This window comes from Anser brachyrhynchus (genome assembly GCF_964034855.1).
Source record: "Anser brachyrhynchus genome assembly, chromosome: 15".
In the NCBI taxonomy this organism is placed as follows: Eukaryota; Metazoa; Chordata; class Aves; order Anseriformes; family Anatidae; genus Anser; species Anser brachyrhynchus.
In genome coordinates, this window is record NC_137733.1 from 10,097,987 (window position 1) to 10,121,156 (window position 23,170).

Genomic DNA, 23,170 nt, shown 5'->3' on the forward strand with positions numbered 1-23,170 from the left:
ATGACTGAGAGCAAACCTATGCCCAGCCGCTGTAAGATTTCTGCAATTACTTTCATGCATGGGGATGTTGCTATCAGGACCCACTCCAAATATGAGAGAACCATAATTGAATTGGGTCCATATTCCTAAAGTAGAGTGGCAAGCACCCGGTTTGCCTCCCACTTTACAGTGACTTAGTTTGATTGATTTTAGGTGTATGTACTCTGGATTAGTTTGGGGACTTAAGAGCCTAGATCCTAATGTGTAAAGGCCATGCAAGGAATCAAGACAATAGGAGTTGTCTAGGTGGGAAAATTAACTGCAGTAATTTCTTATAAGTATATTATGATTTGGAATACCAGTCATTTCAGTTGTATAATTTGAGTACATTTTTAAAGAGTAGCAATTATTGTAGAATAAACTCACTTTTCATACAGAAGAAAGCACGCAGACAGGTAACTCTTGTGAAATTGCTTATCCTAGAATGATATTCTAATCAGTCTTCCCAAGTAGATGAACCCACAGAGCAGATGGTTTACGCATGCTGTTCCTTGTCAGTATAGCTGTATATGAATGCCCTGATTAAAAAAAAAAAAATCAACAAAATTTGGAAAGAACTGAACAGAAAATTAAACGTATCATCTATGTAACAAAAAAAAAAAAGTTTTAAATGGTAATGAGTTACTGTCTTTACTGAATAACTGTGACCTAAACATGAAATAAAGTGGATTTAAAAAGCAGAATCAAGTCTTTTCTTATATTCCTTTTCTAATTTGTTTTTTCCTGACTAGTGGGCTAACATCTATTTGACATTAATATATCAGAAGTCAGGGAGTCTTCAAGGATAAAATGTTTGATATACCAAGCATTCAAAAATATAATCATACCTGTTAAGTTCAGGTAATTATAATGTCTCTAAAATTCTATATTTTTTCTTTATATCTACATAACATGAAACTTTTGGGTAAGAGGAAAAGACTATATCTGAATGTAAAAGTAGTCAGACACATTACTCATTGTACATAGAAATACTGTCACCAAAGCGTTATACCCTTTATACACTTCAAGCATGTTAAGATAATAAAATATGTATGAATAAAAATAGTACAGTCATTGTAATGTGAAACTTACTGAAATGGTGTAGATCCCAGAGTACTATGCGGGAATTTTCACAAGAACTTTTATCTTGCAGTTGTGATGCAAGAACGATCTACAGAGGAGCTCCACGGGGGCCACCCATGTGAGAGCAAACTAACAGAGCACACCGAACCACTGGTTAGAAGCAGAAAGACAGTGGTGACAGGAGGTGGAGGCTACCTGGGATACAATCTGGGACGTGCTCTTCTTAAGTCAGGCGTTGCCGTTGTTCTGTTTGATGTACGGAAACCTAAGTGGGAAATTCCAAATGGAGCAGATTTTTTCAAGGTATGTTGAAATTACATATTTAACAGCAGTGAAATAAAATCATACTACTTCTATGCATATTAGTATAGAAGGCAAGAATAGCAAGAATTCTTAGGAATTTTTGATAAAGGTTTTTCAGTAAATGCTTTTAATGAACATGGTAAAAGGTTCTTGCATGTATAAATAACTGATTGAGAGACAGCAAGCAGGAGGAGTCCAAGTGGTCACTTCTCTCAATTTCACCAGTGAAGTTCTGAAGAGGCCTGTATTGGGATTTGGTGTTTAACACATTCATACTGACCTAGATGAAGGAGTGAGCAATGAAGTGACAAAGTTTATTGCTCAAGCAAGCTGTTTGGAGTAAAAAGGTGAGAGAAGGACGGTGAAATAATGATTACATACGGAGAATGAATTCCATGCAAAGGATGATTAAGGAAACTAGCACTTTGCAGACTGGGAAAGGGATGACTTGGGAGTGGGAGAGATCTTCAAACTGTGAGAGGCATGGAGAGGCTTAGGGACTGATTGTTCACTGTTCTTTCCAGTACAAGAAGGAAAGGCCATTAAATGAAATGAGGAGTCGGTTCAATATAAACAAAAAGAGGTTGTTTTCTCATTCATGCAATGGGAAAAATGCTTGTACAAAGTCTTACTAAAAGTTTACTTGTTGGAGATTATTAAATAGGTAAGTTAAATTAGACTCAAGAAATCTTCTGAATTAAAATACTTGGAGGCTGGAAGAGTATTCTGGAGTAAAATGTCACATGCTTGTCCTGTTTCTGCTCTTCCCGGGGCATCCACTTATGAGCAATTGATGCTTTTTGATTCCTTAACAATTCAATAAATGTATTTATTATGTCTGGAAAATGGGGGGAACAAAAGAGGCCTCAAATATTGTATGGTTCACAACCACCTGTGGAGGACAGCATCCACCACTACTCCTTGATATTGGGAGACACAGACTCCTCACAGGTGCTTCATCAACTCAGGTTTGGGGGTCTGGGTACACAGGCATGCACTAGCACTTTGTGCATGTTCCCATCATCTTGCACAAGTTCTAGATAGACATAGGGTATCATCCAGCTGATCTGGTCCAGATGTTTAGCCTAAGAGCTCTTCAACACCACCACAAGAATTAGAAGGTTGACGGTAAAGTTGAAAGTGATCACAGGATCCTTGTCCCAGGGGCTATTGAGGTGGTGCTGATTTTTCTAGCTATGTCACCATGTGGGAAAGCTGTGAGGGAGGCAGAGGGGGGACATGTGACACTGCTCTGTGTAGCTGTGCATTGGGCAGAATAATGGTTTAGGTAGACCTCTAGTCTGACCCAGAATGCTGTCCTTTTGTTCATTTTCAAAAACAGCTTTTACAGAATGTGGAACAGTGATAGAGTATGGACAAGGAACCATTCAAAAACTGTGGGTTTGATTTGTCAATGATGTAAACCCACATAATTTGATTTGAGTTGGTGCATTGATGCCAATTTACAACTTTTTAAAGTTAATCAAGAGATCAGACTCAAATAGTCTTCTGAGAACAGTTGTTTTAGAATTTAATGTAAAAAAAATAAATAAATTACAGGTGAATTACCTAGAAAATAGAACTACAGAGTAAACAAAGTAATAGGTCACCTCAGAGATATGAGCTTTGATCAGTGATTTGGAGATTGCTAATATTATTTATACTGTTTAGCTATTTCAGCATTTGATTGAAGGTAGGATGTGTAAGTCAGCCATAATTGTGAAATACTTTTACAACCTCAAATGAAAAGTTGAGTTAAAAACTGATTGGATGATCTCTTAGTCTTACCTCTAGCCGTATCTTTTGTGATTATTCTATCAATTTCATCAAAGTAAATTAAATAATATCTAATATTTTAAAATCTCATAATTCATTAAAGAAGTGCAATTTTTATTGAAATCTGTATGTATGTGGAGTATTATTCATATAGTTCTACCTGGTATACAAAAATGCAGTGTAATATTCTACACACAGAATAGCATTTGTTACTAAATACTGTGTGTGTGTATTTAAACAGTCCAGCATTCATGTCATAATGTGATTATAATACCACACTAACTTATATAGTATTAAGTGCATATAGTGCGTACTCTTCAGTTTTAATCCTGTACAAAAGTGTAATTAAAGTTGTCATTCCAAGCACTTAAAATAAAGCATATATGGGTAACGAGACATTGTCCAGATTGCACAAGCCAGATCTGAAGGTGTGTTTGCTAACAGAAAAGGGATTCTCTTATTTGGTGATTCCTTGGTAAACAGCTGAACCCTCCCTGTTATGATTTATTGTCATTTGGGCTTGATTCTCTAGCCCTCAAGCATATGCTGCTCCCATTCAAGTTCAACAAGTTTTGCCACCTTGCAAGACTAAGTGTGAAAATACGCGTCTTAATTGGGTCCAACAAGAGTCATCATTGTTTTGCAACAAAATACTAACAAAATTCTTAGTCGCAGATTTTTCCTCCTTGTTAATGATGTTTTATTTAATGCTAATTGGGGGTTGTGAAAAATCGATTAGAATGACTTGAGATTTTTGTTAATGTCCACAGTTAATATTGATTGTATGGAGAATGTAATGAGCTTTACCAGTCAAAACCCATTTTTTTCTCATTTTACAGGGTGATGTGAGGGATTATGATGCAGTGTTCAAAGCATGTGAAGGGGCCGACTGTGTTTTTCATGTGGCTGCTTGTGGAATGTCAGGATTAGAACAAGCAAGTACAATTTTCCTAATACTTTCTCTTTTTATTCTTGTAAGAGCAGAGATCTGTCTCCATACAGGAGTCAAGAGTGTGGTTAAAGGATTTTTATGTGAGACAGAAGTTGGTTATAAAGGTCAAGTCATCCATGCAGGGAACGAGGGAGGTGTTCCTTAAGTAATAAATGTCAAAGCATGAAACTAATGTACTACTCAGACAAGAACAAGATGATAAAAATGAAAACTGCTAGAAATCACTTTATGTCAGAGACAGAGAACTGTAACACATATACAGAAAAAAGGCCAGAGCTATTCTAGATCTAGCAATTGTAACAATTGTATTGTGAATGTGACTTGATAAATTAATTAGAGTTTGTGCAAACTTATTTCTAGCTTCAAAAGAAAGAACAGATTGAATCCATAAATGTCGGTGGCACAAAAATAATAATTGATGGTATGTACCTAGACTTTCTTTCTTTTAACCTGAATTTTGTAACTTTCTTTGTAACTGAATCAACTGAATTCGAAATCTTCTAATTGGATTTTTCCAGTGTTCACTTGGCGGTTAAAAGAGGCTCTTGCCTCCTTAGTCTCAGAGTATGATGTAAAATTAGGTGTGCAGAACCCTGATACATACAACAGACTTAAAATATGTCATCTTTCTAATGAAGCAAGTGAACTCTTTAGATGGAATGAAACTCCAGTCCCATTAAAACTGGTAGGTTTGCCACTACTTTGGACTGAGGATAGATTTTCAACCTCGACTTAATTCCATGGCAGACCAGCTTAAACTCTCCTCCATGTACTGGTTATCTTGTCCCTTCACTATTCAGTGGAGAAGAATTATCTTCTTTCCTCACAGAAATATCATGAGAGATATTGTACTGTTTGTTGTATTGTAAACATCTAGGTGCTATAGATATCCTAAGTATATTTAGCTATTGTTACCAAATTAATATATCTATCCTTGTTGACCCCTATCTAAATATGACTCCTTTCTAATATATACTGTTTTTTAACTAACGTCTCAGTAAAATGTCAACACATTTCCTTTTGTATATTTAACTCCAGAAAGAATGTTTCAAAGTGTATTGTAAACGCCAAAGCTACTTTCTCTTTGCTTTTCCCTCAAAACCTAAAAGGCAAAATGGCAAAAGCAGTTTCATTTTAGAGCCGTTTTCATTCTGCCTGTAGTTTATTGTGGATTATTACTGAAAAAAAAGCCATAACAATTAAAGTGAAGTGGTAGGCGAGTAAAGGTCTAAATGAGCTAAAGGAAAAGTATGCTACATATTCCCTTATTCTTGCCCCAACCTCTGAACCTACAGAAACATGTCCTGTCATTCTCATAGGCTCCCAACAAAGTAAGAATCTGAGGAGTGTGAACCTTGAGGTTCCCTTTTAACCTACATATTAATAACACATTTTATGATTGTTTTTTCTTCCAAATATTAACAACAATATTTTCTTTATTTCCAAAACGAGCCAGTTGATCTGACTGCTGTGTAGATTCTAAAAATTCTCTCATAACTTTGTAAATATTAATTCACTAAAACTTTAGAAACATTGCCAAATAAAAGAAAATTATTGTTATTGAAGTTTGCAATGACATATATGCAGCAGAATTTAGACATCTTACTCTTGATTGGAATCCATAATTAAGACTTTGTTTTGGAAATAATACTAATTTCATGTGTATTTAACATACTACTGATTATACACTGACAGTGTATGTTTCCTGCTAACATTTGTTAGCTATTTGTCACTTATGAACGATTTGACACAAATAGAGTTTTGTCACACACATACACGCACTGGAGACAGCTAGCACACTTTATTATATGTCTACTTACCTGCAGGGACATCCATGAAACTGTGGGACAAGAGGCAGAACTGCTTCCTGCTCACTGATGAAATAAGGGCAAAAATAATGGTCTGCAGGCAGGCTGCTGTCCACAGTACTACCCCTACAAAGAAGCATAGGGTTTTCGATACTGTTTGATCACAAGATCAAACTCATCTCCTTTTTATTCATCTCATAAAATGAATATGTTTTAAGAAATGTTTCAAAGGAAAGGTGGATTTTTTTTTTTCCCTGCCAAGAGATTTCCTCTGTCCAGCTGATGACTACAGTCCCGTGGAGATATGATAGCTGCAAGTATATAAAAAGTTTGGTGACCATGATACGTAATATTAAAACAGCAAATATTTGGGATGAAAAATTCCACCTGAATGAAAGATACGATTATATTAAATGATTAATTAATGTTAAAAATAAAATATTATATTTTCTGTAAATGTAATGCTTGTTTGCAAAAAGTGTTTTCCAGTTCATATGTTGTTTCTCACTCTTTGTTATAAACAAAATTTTGTATGCCATTGTAGTCTGCAAACAAAGAAATATCCCTAGACTGATATATACCAGTACAGTGAATGTGGTATTTGGAGGGAATACTATTGAAGAAGGAGATGAAGAAACTGTGCCATATTTTCCACTGGAAAAGGTATTTTGTTCATGTGATGTCATGGCATTTGCTGTACTCTAATGGGTAGATTAGATGGAGGCTGGTCTGGAAGCAGAAGCTGTTTTACTATAGCTCAGTTTAAATTCTATGAAATTATTTTTCATTAATAAAAATTGACCTGTGGTCAATGAAGAGATACTCAAATCATAGTTACTTTAATGTGCTGTAACCAGGGGATGTTAAAATACCTGAAATGATTAAGAAAAGTGGAATCTGACATTTAACAGGAAGATTTTTACAGGAAGGTCTTTCGGGGAACCATCTGCTATGTAAATATTTGTTTGCGCTGAAGAATATTACTAAATATTGAATTCCACATCTTTATGCACACTCATTTTCGCTTCTTTGAAGTTCCTAAACCTTGCTTTCTTGCTGCCTTCTTACATCACCTCACGCTCTGAAATACTATTTCCTTCTTTACTATGATCATTTATGGAATGCTTTCTAGCTGAAATCTGGAGCTCAGTGCATTCTGGCCACTCTCACCATTTGTTCTTTCCTTCTCCCAGCCCACTGCCTGCAGTTAAGAGCTATAATTTTAGTCTGTACATCCAGTGTCCAGGAATCCTAAATAGGATTGACTACTACTCAGTTAGTGCCTCCCGAAATATTTAGTTGGAAATGTCAGTTTGTGCAAAGCCTGCATGGCTCCTCAGACTTCTAAGAAAGCATTTCAGGAATTTGCAATTAGTTGCATTGTGTCTGAGCCCTAATCATATGTTTTCTCTGACGGTGACCATGAAACAACAACCAGCAGAGGTAGATGGGGCTGGAAGGAAGGTGGAGCAGATGGATTAAGCCACCTGAGAGTATAAAGACTTTCCGTGGTGTAATTTTTAGCTATAGTTTTCAATGTAAAGCATGACAATACAAAATTCAAGAGTCTTATAAATAACCCTCTGTGTCCAGAATCCTCTTTAATACATTTGGGTATTTTTTTTTAAAAGTTAATAGTAGAGGGTACAGTTGGGAGATTATTGTTTATAACTATATAATTATAAATCATTATAATTATATAAAATATAATTATTTGTAATTATATGAAGAGTTTCAATAGGAAATTGAAACATTTTTGGAACGTCTATACCCTTCATTTCATATTTAATTTATTGGTTAAAAAAAATCCAATTTCAAAACAAAATTATATGGCCAAAGAGAATATTTGATTTGATATTATTTTTTTCAGTACATCCAGCACAAAAAGTTACATAATTCTGTTTGTCACAAGAATCTGTCTCCCTAAATATATACCAGTGCCATATCTTGTTATTTCTAGTTTTATTTTACTCAGCTGATGTCTACGCTGGCTAGATTTAGAGGTTGTCAGGTATAAACAGTAAATTTGCCTTCACAAATACAATAATGTTGATTAAAATGTTGATCATATTCTGCCTTTCTTTATAGCATTTTAATCATTATTCTAGAACGAAGGCAATTGCAGACCAAATGGTTCTTGCTGCTAATGGAACCTTACTCAAAGGTACATCTAAAACATTTGGGTTTTTCCTATCATCAGTACTGCTATTGCTTTCTCTGTTTACTGATTTATCAATAAATAGGTTATTTAAAATAAACTGAAATAATCCTACCTTCAGTGGACAATGATTTTTGTATGTGCATACCCAGACACATATGAGATTGTATACAAAAAATTGATGGGAAAATTCAGCAAATTTAACCTTAATTATTCAAAACATTTAAAAAGTTTACCAACTTTACAACAAATATAGGACTTGTGCTTTTATTACCCATTCTGTCTATCACTTTGAGCTTCTAAGCACTAAGCACTGTCCGGTAAGGTCATTCTTATAATTCCCAAGAGCTTGCTGGTATCTTGCAAGAATAATTGCTGCTTCTTAAACAGATTGGCAATATCAGGGCCATGTTGACTTCTAAAGTCCCGTGTTCATGAATAGCTATGACTAAAATCTGTCTGTATATGGCAAGGGAAATATTTATCCTTGCTTTTATGTACATATTTTGCTACTGTTACCAATTTCTTTGAACTGAAATTTGACAAATAAACATTACGTGTGGATGCAATTTTAGCATCCTTGATTAACTACTGAGAAAATGCCTGCCACATGTTAAAATTGCCCCCACAAAAAGTGGATTTGTGCCTATTCCCGCTGTACTTAATGATTGACACGTAGAGCTTAAAGTATTAATTTTAATTTAGAATATTCTAACTAATTTGAAAGCCTCTGTTTAAGAGACCTCTTTCATTCCTTTGTGATGCCATCAAGCTGCAAGCAAGCAAGGTGTCTAAATATAGCAAACTGAATGATATTCCAACACTGCCTGTGTTTACAATTATGAAGTATTTTATAAACTTTTATCTATAACAAAAACAAAAAGTCATTCAAGCACAAGGCATAGACATAGGACAATTTGATTTGTCCTGTTCCTAGTTAAACGCTTCTGTGGTCAGAGGGATTCAGTTTTCAAGGCTGCTAAAATAGGATCTTTCACTACTATTGAATTCAATTTTATACAGAGAAGAAAACAAGTTACTAGGAGGCAGAATCATGTAGAATGGTCAGACTGATCCTTTACTTTCACAATGTAAAATTTAGACAATATACGTGGTTTGCCTGCCATATGTTGATATCAAAGCTATATGAAAATCACATTTCGTTCTCTCTCCAAGGAGGTGATAAGCTCCATACTTGTGTGCTTCGTCCACCAGGCATATATGGACCAGAAGAACAGCGCCACCTGCCACGAGTAGCTGTATGTGTTATATAGTCAGCTCTGGAGGACACTACAACTAGTTGTAAGGGCATAACATGAGAGGAAGTACCTTGACTACAGGTCTTAATAATTCTTCCAGAAAAACTGTAATGAAAGCTTGGTGATGAGTCATATGATGCACGATAACAAATAGCATGATATGGGCATTGTAGAAATGGAAAGGACCAAGCTCTGCTTTTAAATGAAGAGAAAAAAAATGCATAGATGGAATGCAACATTAGAATACCTAGGTTTGAATCCCCGATCATTTAATGAAAATAGTACTTTTAAATATGTTTCCTAGCTTCAGAACAGTACAGTCTCAAATGCTGTTATGTCGTTCTATTTTACCACTACATATCAGTGCAACCATCCTTGATTTATAAAACCATCAGCTCATTGTTTTTTTCTTGTGCTGTAATTGTGCACAAATATAGAAAATTCTAAGCATTCAGGCTGAGACAAAATTAATAAATTATTCTGCATAATAAAGAGAAACACTTCACATAGTTCTTTCTTTTTTCTTTTTTCTTTTTTCCTTTTCTGTTTCTACAGATAAATATCCAGCGGAGACTATTTAACTTCAAGTTTGGGAATCACAAAGTTCAGATGAACTGGGTTCACATAGGAAACCTAGTACAAGCTCACTTACTAGCTGCTGAGGCTCTCACCTCTGAGAAGGGTTATGTAGCAGTAAGTAGATAGTATAAACATCTTATCCCAGTAGCCTTAGCTCTCAAATAAGTTTCTTTTTTGATGCTTTGAGATCAAAGGTTCTCCAAAAGGTTATAGAATCATTAGGGTTGGAAAAGACCTTCAAGATCTGGTCCAACCATCACCCTACCACCAATGTCACCCACTAAACCATGTCCCTAAGCACCAGGTCCAACCTTTTCTTGAACACCCCCAGGGACAGTGACTCCACCACTTCCCTGGGCAACCTGTTCCAATGCCTGACTACCAAATTCTCAAAACTTGTGTGCAGCTTCACACCTTAAAAAGCTGTTCATTAACATCCTATCAGTGTTGCTACCTGTATTAAATTCATGAAGATAATTCTGTCCTCTACATATCGTGAAAGACTAAATGACATAACAGTTAGGTTACTACAAAGTGAAACCAAGCTCTGATCTACATTACAACATCATTAATCCTCGGTAACTCTACTACCACCATGGGGTTACCCAAAAGTATGAGACTTGTTTGAAATCACAATGAAGTTGAATGAAGGTAGTTTGTTGAGCTGATTTGTGTACATTCACTGAATGTATGCTGGTATGTTATTCACAAAATCAATAAAGATAGGTGGGTTTGAAAAAGAAACAAAATGCCATCCTATGTATAGTGGTTTTCTAATTGTTTTTTTCTGCTTCTTTAACAGAGTGGACAGGCATATTACATACACGATGGCGAAAATGTCGTATTTTCCGAATGGATAGTCCCTTTAGTATGTATTGCACACACATTTAGCTTTAATTGAAAATATGTGCCCTAATCAAGTAGTTAACTAAAAGACTGTACTAACTAATTGAAGTCCAGCGCACATTAATTACTGAATTATCCAACATTAAACTTAAAATCTGCCCTTTTCTCCTAGCATATTCCAAAATTCCACTGGCTTTAAGGAAGTTTTACATATGCATATCTGTGGAGTTTGGCCCTTATTATTTTAAGAGAATTTAGCTAAGAGGTAGCTCATAGTGCATGAAAACTCCTACTATTAGTATCTGGGAGATGATTTATAGCCATTGGTTAATTCTCTGTTATGCTATCTGCTGCAACACAAAAGAGAAGGCCATTTAGAATCACATCTTAAAAGCTAAAATGAGGCAACATTATAACCAGCCAGCTGGGATTTTAGGAACTTGCTGAAGTTTTGATCTTGCAATGCCAACACAGAAAAGACTTCCAGAAAACTGACTTCAGGAGAACTATGGGCCTGTATCTAATTGTAGTTAAGTATTTCCATCTCAGTCACTGGCTCCTTGGAAATAGCATTGTTTCCTATTTACCATCCAATTCAATTTGAAGGGTGTGAGGTAGATGCCAAAGAACGAGTAGTTGTGGGTTTCAGTTGCATTTCTTACTACCAGTATTGATAGGAAGATTAACTGGAAAAGCTTAGATATATTTTATTAATATTTATTTGTCCATTTTCATGTTTTGTTGACACCCTCAATTCAATACAAATTCTCTGTTATTCTTTTCTCTTATACCCTTTCTAGTTTGAAAAATTAGGCTATAGGAAACCCTGGATACATATTCCTGTTCTCCTGGTTCACATAGCAGGTAAAAATAATAAACTATGTACTTGATTATTATGCTATTTTAATTTTTTTCCTTATGTCTGTAAAGCTGCGTAATGGTTTTATAAGATTCAGGGCCAAAACTGTAGAACTTATCTAATTTAACATTATTATAATTAATATAATAATCATGCCATTTGGCATTAATAGTACCAGATAAGGTTTAAAGGCTATTAATAAACTGAGTTCATCATTTACTTTTTAAATTAAATACTGCCTTGCAGTATCTTCATTGCATCCTCTGACATCACTATGAATTACAGGATATACAATGTCAGCATTATCTCAGTTTATTGTTATCCAGCTGTCTCATTAATTTTCTTTTTCACAGCCACTGTGATGGAGTATCTGCACCTGGCACTAAAGCCAGTTTTTATCTTTACACCTTTCTTGACAAGGAATGAGGTAAATACTTAAAGACAGAGAATGTTTATATATCTCTGATGAAAATTCTTATCAAATATGTGATACACCCTCTGTACAGATATTAGAGCTCTGTTTTTCTGCTCAGGGCTTAGCTCATTCAGGGCATAGGCAGTCATTTTGTAGCCTCATTTTCTATGCCATCCTGACTACCTCTTATAAAATCATCAGAAATGAATCTGTACTTGAAGACTAGGTCATCCAGAGGGACAATGTAGGGGTGCAAGACAGAGCAACTGACATGGAGCTGACACAATGAGGAAAACAGGCACTTCATTGTTTCCAGAGAGCAGTCGTATGCTGTGGAACTGATTGTTAAAGGAAGGTGGTCCAATACAGAGCAAGGATTTTGGTTCAGCGTGGTAGCAGTCATAATATAGGGCTAGCCAATAACTAGAAAGTCCATTAAAATAATTCTAAATTGGAATGAGAAGTCAATTTCCTACAAACAAAACTCCTGGACAAATTCATTTTTATCTAACTTATGTGTTTATACAATATTATGATTTATAATATAAATCAAAATACTTTAATCTGTCATCTAGTTTCTTACTGTATTGTAGCAGTAACATAATAGGACACTGAAGGAACTGAATGGACCTTATTAACTTACACTATAGCTTTTTGGTTAATCCACAGTTTATCTATCTGTTTTTATATTTCTACATTAGTTCTCCATCTGAAGCAGAAATCATTGAGGCTGTGCAACTTGAGCACTTTCACAGTACCCTGCTTTTAGACAAGGAGGATATAATCATCCAAAAGGGCATGTTTTCCAGTCCTTAGATGTGCATTTCTGCACAGTTGAGAAGCCACACCATTCTCCCCCAATAGTCATCCAATTCCATTACATATTTCTGTGTACAGATGAGCTGGTTTGAGGGAAGTGCATTGATTTGTTGCATGGGATTTCCTTAATTCTATCTTACTTTCTTACTTGTAGATCTTAAATTCATAAGTGAGAAATAAGTGTGATAAACAGCTTTTCCACCCAGTCCACAAAGAATGTTGTAACACAACTTTGGCTTTTTATCTGTCAGCTACATAAACTCATTCTATTAGCTCTGAACAGAATCCGACTCCAAAATATGTACATTTTTGAGTGTCTATCTTTATTCATGTTTTTAATCCCATTGTAATATCATTGATGACATATTTTCATCCAAGTTCTAAAAAAAGAGATATTAAAGTCACTTCCGTAACTGTTCTTTTGGATTTTAGGTGTGGAACGTTACTGTAACTCACACTTTCCGAATAGATAAAGCACGAAATCAACTTGGTTACAAACCAAAGAAATTCTCATTCGCTGATTCTGTGGATCATTATCTTAAAACAAGACCTATTTGCCAAGAAGATCATACATTCCTTAAAATGTTGTTCGCTTTTGGGCTTTTATTAAGTTTGATGATTCTTTATTTCTTCTAAAACCAAATAGCTACCCACCTGTTCCAGAAAAACTAATTTTGTTTCTGAGTATTAATGATCTCGTCATAGTATATTCCTCAGTCACTATGGAATTTATTGTTCTTATTCCTTATTCTTATCACTGTGATGACTTCTCTCTGATCTTAAAAACAAACAAACAAACAAAAGTGAAAATGCAAAGCACATCAAGAAATGTTCTCATAGGACAAAAGCAAAGGAGTGTCACAAAATCAAAGGAGTTCACCACCGACAGGTGCAGGAGGAGATTTAATGAATCTTCGTTAATGAGAATATCTTCATACTGAGAATATCTTTCTAAAAATGATAATCCAGGAGCATAAGAAATTGGAAGAGGAACCATTGTAGCACTGCAGTGCTCTAGCAAGGCAGTGGCCGTAATGAAGAAACTGCTCTGATGAAGCCGCTGCTACAGCTGTGTGAGGAATTATGAAGACCTGGGAAATATATATAAAAAAATGAAAAGTAAATATGTATACAGTATTTATATATAACAGGTGGGAGAGGACTGAATGACATATTTATGTGAAATAGTTTGTTGTTCAAAACCTGTGTAAAAGATGTAATAATGTATCATTACACGTGTTTGTAAATGAAATATTTTTTTGATGCAGTAATAAATCATAACTGAATCAGCTACTGTTTTTAAGGAGTCTGTGCAAAGGGAGAGGGATGACACATAAGACTGCTGGAGTTCAGCAAGGAGTTACTGCTGCCTCTCCTTGTAAATGAAGCCAAGTCATGCTATCCGTAACCCTGTACCAGCGCAGGTACGCTGCTCGCTCAGTGACTTGCCACTGCAGTGTCAGCAGGCAAACCAAGCACTCGGCCCTGAGTGAGGATCCAACCTCCATCTTCTCCTTCCTTAAGGTTTACATTAGTTGCTTCTTGGCTGGATTATACTACATGAGCTACGTGTGCTGCACGTGTACTATGTGTACATATACAATGTGTATGCCAGATGAATTTTCATGAGGTACCCATCACAAGGATTTTCTCAGGGACCAACTCTGCTCTGACCAGGGAGTGGCTGCTCCCTCTCTTGCACCGAACATGGATCAGAAGAGCTGGACTTGCCAGGGTGAGTCACAGAAGAGAGTGATGGATAAGCTCTGCTGTCTGATTATCTCCACTCTGTATTTATCTTGCCTTTGTATTAACATTTTACAGGATTTTTAAGACCAACAAATTCACAGAAATGCTCTCATTGTATCTTTAAATCCACAGGGTACACAGGAGTGCTAACAGCATCACTACAATAAAATGTTACTATCTCAACATAAAGCACAGTTAAAGGAAAATGTGAGCAACAACAATTACCACTGCAGCACATGTGAGCAAAGACTTGGTTTACTTTTTTGTTTGTTTGTTTTGAACAGTAGTTCTCTGTGCAATGAAAGTAGTAAAGCCTGGGCTTTTATGGATTTGCATTTAAAGATTGTCCTGTCCGTACAAACTGAGCTCAAACTGTGCATCTTGTCTTAGCAGGGGCATTCATCAGCCCTCTCCCCTGTACCTGACTACCTATTGTCAGGAAACTTATAGAAACTCTGTATATATGAGACTTTAATCAAACTTGGCTAAGTGGATAAAACCAGTTATGTTCACAATTTATTGATACCGAGGTGCAGCTGACTGGCAGACAAGCAAGCACTGCACAAGGTGCTGCATCAACCTTCGTTCCTTAGAAATGCAGAATAAAACCCACACGTATAAAGTTACTTCACAGCGTGAGCATTTTAACTATATGCAAACATATTTAATTTGCCTTTAAACTCATTATGAATCTTTCATATATTGCTTTTATTAGACTAATAGCTTAGGTTTGCATCCCAGACTACACCACCGCTTTTCAGAAGAGAAGTCAGCCTGTTGACTGAAGCGCAGTGAGAAGTGCATTCCATAGGATCTTTTTATAGGATCTTTTTTTTTTTTTTTTGATCTTCCTCAGCAAGGAGTAACCCAGGAACTCACTGGCTTTGTGGCTGCAAGTCCCCATGGAGTCCTGCCGCTCTGGTCTTGGAATGGCAAACCTCTTGTGATGTGTTATTTCAGGTAAGATGCTTTTTACATCTCTATTACAGCAGTACTGATTAATACTAACTGGCTACATTTAATTTATTTCCCATCATAAAAACTCCAGTATTTGAAGTTGTAAGACAATTTTTAGTTTCAGTTGGAATAGCCAGCTGTCACATTTCTGTCAGCCTTTACGGAGCCTGTCTAGGCTGGCTATTGTTAGAGTTACTTACGCCCTAACATAATTGCAAGTATGTCTTTAAATTATTAAAATTTAATATGAACACTCAGACATGGCACGGCTATGATGGAAAAGGTTGACTTGTTCAGAGTTGTTGGTTTGTTGTAGTTTTTAGTATGTTTTGGTTTGTTTTTGCCCAGAATGGGGAGCTCTAAAATTCTGCAGCTCCCGACCCTTTTCACATTCTGCTAGGCACAAGGGACCCTGGAGACAGAAACCTGCTGCCAGCTCAGGAGGGCAGGGACCTTAGTGCCTGTTTGCTTATGATTGTGTTTATTCTTTGGGATTTTCTGCTCTTTTGCAGGTGTTTCCGATGCTCTGCATCTCTCTGAGCCATGACCCAGCAATGACTATCCAAATGGTAACCGAGAGATGCTGTTTTTTTCCTGAACAACCTGCTCAACAGGTGTCTCAGTGTGGACAGAGCCCCAGCTCCCAACGGTATGTTTTCCTGCAGCAGACACAGCTGTATGAAGACACGTGGAGGTAAGAGACACAGTGGGATGCTGCGGGGTCTCAGGGATGCTGTGGGGCCCCGGGGATGCTGCAGGGTTAGCGGGATGCTGTGGGATGCTGCGGGGTCTGCAGGATGCTGAGAGCTGATCAATACCCCAGGGAGGTTGTGGGGTCCCAAAGGTGCTGCGAGATGAACGTAAGCTGGGGTGCTGTGGAAGGAGCAGGACCCCAGGGCAGTGGTGGGATCCCAGCAGTGCGGTGGGATGCAGCGGTGCTGTGGGATGCCCGGACCCCCAGGGATGCTGCGGGAGCCCAGGAGCCAGCGGGGGGCTCCGGAGGTGAGCACCACAGCCCACGGCACGGCTCCTCCGTGGCTCTGGGGGCCTCCCCGGGGAGCCACCCGCAGCCCCCGCCCCGCCGAGCCCCCAGCGCGGTGGGGCAGCGCCCAACGGCCCCAACGGGGCCCAACCGAGCGGCGCCCCCCGGGGCCGGGCCGTGGCGGGGCCGCCGGCCCCTCCGGGTCGCCCAGGGGAGCAGGAGTTTCCGTGGCACAGCCTTGCCCTCGCCGCCTGCCTGCCCTGGCGAATTTGCAAGTGAGATGCGGAGAGTGCCGGCGGGAGCTCGGATGGCTTTTAATGTTTTATCGAGGCACAGCGCGGGGATGGGGTAACGCCGGTAATCAGGACCTGCAGCCTCTAAAATGCAGTGTCTGTCAGTGATGAACCCTTGGCCGTTGCTTTATGAATGGGAAAGAACACCCGTTTTTTAAAAATAAATGATTCGCTACTACTTTTTGACTAATACACTCATCGACCAGTTTTTTTTTTCCTTTTCTGTCTCTTAGCGATTATTGTACTTCAGTTCCGCCGAAAAGCGAGAGATTTGATAGACTTGTTCTCTGATACACCTCCTAAAGACAGAAAATGAGTGCCAGGCATTCTTATTTCCATCTGAAATACTCAACTCCAACCACTGCCAGCAATAAAAACATATTTTTAATTGACATTCAGCTGCTCCTTAGAATGGGGTTGAAAACATCACTTTTCCCAGATGTCTTTGTAATCAACCAGGGACAAGTAAAAGAAGCATTAAAGATTTATTTTGCCCCAGGGGAAGTTTTGTTCTGCTGTTCCTCTTGGTCTTGTTTGCTTGTTTTTTAAGTATAGGAACTTAAATGCAATTTTTTTAGTGTTTTCCTGACATTCAGGATTTCAAATCCAGGTACAACTCTGCATCACATGCGACCCCTAAAGGCCAGCTTTAAGCTACAACAGCAGAACAGGAAATGTAAATAGGTCTTTTAAGAGAAATCTTAGGAGTCTGGAAATTTTGTAGCTAGTGTTTTGCTTTGTCTTTATCTCTTTTGAACAGGTTGCATTAAAGTAAGACACTGCTGCTGTTGAGTAGAGCTTTTTAACATGAAACTCCCTGGAATTGTCTGCATCCAGGAGCACTATGGAGCAATTTTTAACATGGAGAAGAAATTGTTACATGTGTCTGGTAATAGAAGACATTATTACACTGACAGAAAACTCATCCTGAGTGGGGGAGCAAAACTCTGCCACCAACCTCCTAATGCTAAAGTGAAAGGAAATGCTGGAACACGGAATGAAAAAAATATGAGAGCGGTGGTGACAGGAGGCGGAGGCTATTTTGGATACAAGCTGGGATGTGCTCTTGCCAGCTCAGGAGCTTCTGTTGTTCTGTATGATATAAACAAGCCTATCTGGGAAATTCCCAATGGAGTAGTGTGTATCCAGGTATGATAAAACACATTTTCACAACAGTCAGTTAGTTCCACATGCCTTTTCGATAATGTCTTACTAGTTTTCACAGAATCCAAATAGCAAATTGCAAATCATTGCAAATTTCAAGAACTTTTTAAACTGAATATCCCACATGACTCTTTGTGAGCTGGATTTTAATATGCATCTGAAATAAGGAAAGCAATGAAATCTGTAATGTGTAGCAGAGTACCTGCTTCATCTTCTGTCTCTGAAGGTACTCCTCAGGACCAAGTCACTTCCCTCACCTGGGCCTTAGTTTATTCACCTGTAAAATGAATAGAACACTTTTGTAATTCATAGAGGTATTATGAGGCTTAATGAAGGCTTTTAAAGTTCTGTGAATTCTACGGAAGAAATGTATAATTATCAGCAAGTACTGAAATGGATCTAGTTTTCAGTCCCAGGATATAGAGTAGCTACAGTTATATATATGGATTTCTTCTGTGTGCACCTACTATATGACAAATGCTAACCTACAGTTTTGATTTCAATTCCAAGTATCTTTTCCTATGTATTACAGGCAGATGTCAGGGATTACGATGCCATATTTGCAGCCTGTGAAGGGGCTGACTGCGTGTTTCATGTAGCTTCATATGGAATGTCAGGAAGAGAGCAAGTGAGTCCAAATAGTTTTGTACCTTTCTGTGTGACTGCTCACTGAGGATGAGAGGCTTGATGCTGTAACACTGCATGTTAGACTTTTTCTCTTCAGATTATCCTGAGAACCTGAATCCACGCCCATGCTGTTTCAGTGAATTGTTCTGTGCAAACTGATATGCTAGCTACAAATTGTCTCCTTACAGTACTCTTTTCCTAGTTGTGAAATTATTTCCTTACTACTAGAGGCACTAACAGTAGCCAGGGATGGCGTTTGAGTTGGAAATGGCCATGAAAAGTGCTGAAATATTGCAAGGACAAAAGGATAGACAAGGGAGGCAGGTTCCCTCCAAAACCCCTTTCCCTAAACCTTTGAAATTGAACTCGTAAGTGTAAAGTCACTGAAGAATGAAACCTGAACTAAATTATACTTTATATATAACTTTTGGTTATAACTATTTATTTATGTAACTCAATTGTAACAAGTGTTGTATTTCAAGTCTTAAATTTTTTACCATTAGTGAGTAAAAAAATACACTTGATGTCAGACTCTGAACCACAATTTTTTATGATTGAAGTTACAAATGCACACACCCCTTCTTACCTCATTTAATAAAATGAACTTCAGTAATTGCCTTAGCTGGATAGAATAGCTTGTTAAAAGATGTTTGCAACTGGGAGTGTGTACTTGGAATTGCTTTGGATAGAGCCAACTGGTCAGTGAAGTGCTACTGAAACATGGATAATTAACATATCGTTACCAACTCAGTTCAGAAGCACCATGATTCTCTTTGCTTCAAGCAAGTTAGTCTGTAAAAATACAAGAAAAATACAAGTGTAGCTTAAAAATGATGATTTGATTTCTGGAAGTCTAAGAAAGTCTGGAAGTCTAGTCTAAATCATTTTTAAAAACCAAAGCACTCATTACCTTTATCTGGGGACACTGTGGACACTTGCAACATTCACCTATTGAATTTAAAATGTGTTATTATTCAAAGATGCACAATTTCTTCATTTTCCTAGTTGCACAGAGAAGAGATTGAAAGTGTAAACATTCATGGAACAAGGTTCATCATTGATGGTATGTATCTAACCTTGCCATTGGGTGTTGGTATAACATATCAAAATATCATGCCACTTAGAAAAAAACTAGTTGGCATACACTGTTTTTTACCAAATGCTTCACAGTTTTGGCAGAAAATGATGAAACAGGGCAATTTCTTTTAATTTTTATTTTTTCATACCTGATTCTGCTATGGGGTATGACGTGAGAGCCAGCGCTGTAGTTCAACTACTTCAGCTGCTCATAATCATGTTTAACCTGATGGCAGAATCTGTATGCATGTCAGACATTAACAACTTCCACATGTACTTTATAGCATTAAACCTCACTGTTGTCCAATAGCTTGTGCACAGGTAGTAGGCAGCCCTTGAAACAGAATGTCTTCTAGCCACCTACCTGATAGGGCTGACAGCCCATCTCGATAGGCTGGTAGCAGCCATCCCAAAGGCACAGTGTTAGTTTGCAGTATCCAAATTAGGATACAGCAGATTATAAAGCACTTGGTTCTGAACTGATATTTTCTATTTAATTGATATCTCCCATATGCTTTGCATTTTAAATAAGCCAATCATGAAATGGAAGGATTTGCTCTTTTAAGATTTGGCAGTTTCTCAGAAAAGGTGTATTGCCAGTGCATACAGGTTTATTTTCCATATTGTTGAAGTTTCCACTAAACTAATTTACTTTATATATTGCCGCAGCCTGCAAACAAAGGAACATCACCAGACTGATATACACCAGTACAGTAAATGTGGTGTTTGGAGGGCTTCCTATTGAAGATGGTGATGAGGAAACTGTGCCATATTTTCCCATAGAAAAGGTATTTTGGTTGTATTATTTTCTCAAGTTTCCTTTTTGTTTACTTTCTTTCTGAAAAAGCCTGGAATTTTCATGACCATGTTTTGCCTGATGCCAGAATCCAATGCCAAGAAAGAAAAAAGAAAAAACAAAGGTCTTTACACTCTTCGTAGATGCTCTTCATAACCTTAACACATCACAGTTTTATATATATTGCAGTATGTTTTTTTTTTTCTATCAAACTCTTGATTTTGGAAAATAACTCATACAGTGTCCCATTCACATTAGTGAAATTCCACCTGGACATAGAGATTGTGTTATATCACTTGGTGCCTCTTTGGTCATTTATTATTTATATGATTTGTCTGTTTCTCCCTTACTGAAGATAATTTATATTCAACATAGTACTGATATAGAAAAGCAGCCTGTTTTCATATGGTTTTATTGCATTTAATTAAAAAGTAGTACTTTTGGTTGCTTTGTGTATATGGTTGATTTTTGTGTCCCTCCTCTCTCCATCTGCTACTTTACAGTCTTTTGAGAAGTAGAGGTGGGTAAAGAAAATACTGAAAAATATTTTGAATAATATGTTGAATAATATTTTCTCTGGGACAGTGCCACAAGAAAGTAAACTGGAGAATTCAGACTCATCATGATGTCTTCGAAAAGAAATCCAGATTACGAAGTAGTGATCAATTACCTTCTTGGCAGCAGTCAAAGCATACATATATTTATTACTTCTCAAATGGACTGAAATTAATTAACTGGATTTGCATAAACAAAACTGCTTGATTGCCCTGGCAATATGCTTATATTTTGTCGTACACCAATACCTCAAAAATTCTGTATTTTTTGGGGTGTTTCTTGCCATTTGCTAAGTAAAAATGAGTGGACAAGCAATGCCTCTCTCTGTCATTTTAAGAATACATACAAACATATTTGCTTTTTCTCTGTAGCATGTTGATCATTATTCCAGAACCAAATCAATTGCAGAACAAATGGTACTAGCAGCTAATGGAACTCCACTAGCAGGTACTTTTGTGTTAGCGTAAATTCATAGTGGAATTTACACCTCTTCTTCTTGTGCTTTTCTAACATCCTGTATCCGGTATCAGTCCTTCAGTGAACAAGGTTGTCCAGCAATTATGAAATCAAATTACCTGCCCCTCTCCCAAACTGAAAGATTTTCTCTTAAAAATAATTTTAATTGTAGTCCCCACAGTGTCAACTTAAGGTTTTGACATAGCAGCAATAAATTCAGTATCTTAATCGAAAAGACTAAGATAGGTATAAGTTAAAAAATAACAAGTGTTTAATGTCACAGTATTATCCAACTTAGGTTGGACATGAATGCTGGACATGAATTGTTCCCTTCCTTCCTTATAGTTATATATTAAAATCTGAATAAGGCACCTGATACTACAGCCTGGAATTATTTATTAGTGCTTTCCAAATTTTCCATGTTGAGGAAGGCTTGAATACTTAAACTCACCTGTGAGATACTGTAACTGTCAGTGCAAAACAAATTAATGTAAAGTGCAACATGATTCCATGTGACCAAGTGATACTAAGCTAAATATAGCTGCAGACAACTTACAGAAAAGACTTTCTTCACTTGATACTCACAGAGAGCTATAAAGAGATGTTAAGTCATTGATGAGCATTTCACATCAATGGAATTATTTTGTTCAAAAAATAAAGTTCTTTTCCCAGCAGCTCAACACATCAAAGCCACTCTTAATTTTAGAAGGAATATACAGTTCTGCATTTCTCAATGAAATTAGAAGCTTACACTAGTTTACCTGTGCAAAGGATTAAAACAATTCAGTGAGTTTTTAATCAGTCACTGTTCTAAACATCCCGTTTTGGTCCAGTGCCATCAACAGGATTGAGTATTTTGCTTGTTTTCAAGTAGTATTGAGAACAGTTATTAGCAGATGATGAACCAGTCAACAGATACACTTCGGAAGTGACTGGATTTTCATGATGGTCCTTACTTTCTCTTACTGAAGTTACTTAGTTCTAGTTCTAGTGGGAGCAGGATGTGCCTACTGTTGAGAGCCTTTCAGCTCCATCTTGCACGGCTAGTGAGACACTCTTTCCCTTCAATAATTTTGTATGGGATTGGTTTCATTTCACATTCTTACCAATGACTTGCTCACTTCAGCAAACTCATCACCACAGTTGGCACACTCATTGACTGCTTTGGCACAGAGACAAAGGACTGGTTAGTAAAAGGTTTGGAAATATCTAGTAATTTTTAGGAATTTGACTATGCCAGTGCTTTGAGTATTCATAGAATGGTTTGGGTTGGAAGGGATCTTTGAAGTTCATCTACTCCAACCCCCTGGCATGGAGTCTAGCTGGCAGGATTTTTCTGAATCCCATCTTGATATTTTGCATGTTCTGAGTTAGTATTCAACTACTAATTCAACACCTTTTGGTATGTAGTATTTTTTAAGCTGGTGAGGTTAATTTATTTCAGAGTAAGTTCTGCTACGGCATTCTTTAGTTCATGCAATTGATATTGTAATCATTTGAAAGTCACTTAAGGATGGTTTTATCAATTCTTCTAGGAGGTGGAACACTCTATACATGTGTTCTTCGCCCACCAGGCATCTATGGACCAGAAGAGCAGAGACACTTGCCAAGGCTAGCAGTATGTATTTTAATTTTTAAT

At 37.2% G+C, this 23,170-nt stretch overlaps 3 protein-coding genes across 4 annotated transcripts in view; all 3 read left to right on the forward strand.

Annotated features, from left to right (window-relative positions):
• VWA3A (von Willebrand factor A domain containing 3A) overlaps positions 1–866 on the forward strand; it is a 43,993-nt gene extending 43,127 nt beyond the window's left edge. Inside the window, exon 35 of the mRNA XM_080556563.1 lies at positions 771–866. The gene's annotated coding sequence lies outside the window, so the exon portion shown is untranslated. The remainder of the gene's footprint in view (positions 1–770) is intronic.
• Positions 1–16,279, forward strand: LOC308178142 (putative short-chain dehydrogenase/reductase family 42E member 2; the record flags this gene model as incomplete). The annotated part of the gene is made up of 13 exons (XM_080556244.1): positions 1–31; positions 1,172–1,404; positions 4,020–4,119; positions 6,485–6,603; positions 8,029–8,104; positions 9,275–9,357; positions 9,913–10,050; positions 10,739–10,804; positions 11,583–11,646; positions 11,995–12,068; positions 13,308–13,365; positions 15,481–15,584; positions 16,094–16,279. 13 exons carry the CDS (start codon positions 1–3, stop codon positions 16,277–16,279), a joined length of 1,332 nt encoding a protein of 443 aa, XP_080412370.1.
• Positions 13,517–23,170, forward strand: part of LOC308178253 (putative short-chain dehydrogenase/reductase family 42E member 2) — a gene marked incomplete at its 3' end in the record, with an annotated part of 14,699 nt that continues 5,045 nt past the window's right edge. Inside the window, exons 1-11 of one of the 2 annotated variants that reach the window (XM_080556649.1) lie at positions 13,517–13,994; positions 14,180–14,610; positions 14,757–14,862; positions 15,481–15,584; positions 16,094–16,275; positions 17,617–18,005; positions 18,553–18,648; positions 19,653–19,710; positions 20,394–20,512; positions 21,447–21,522; positions 23,067–23,149. In XM_080556649.1, the coding sequence (XP_080412775.1) occupies positions 17,664–18,005; positions 18,553–18,648; positions 19,653–19,710; positions 20,394–20,512; positions 21,447–21,522; positions 23,067–23,149 (774 nt within the window). In that variant the 5' untranslated portion in view covers positions 13,517–13,994; positions 14,180–14,610; positions 14,757–14,862; ... (1 more) ...; positions 16,094–16,275; positions 17,617–17,663. The other variant, XM_080556650.1, reaches the window with a different exon arrangement.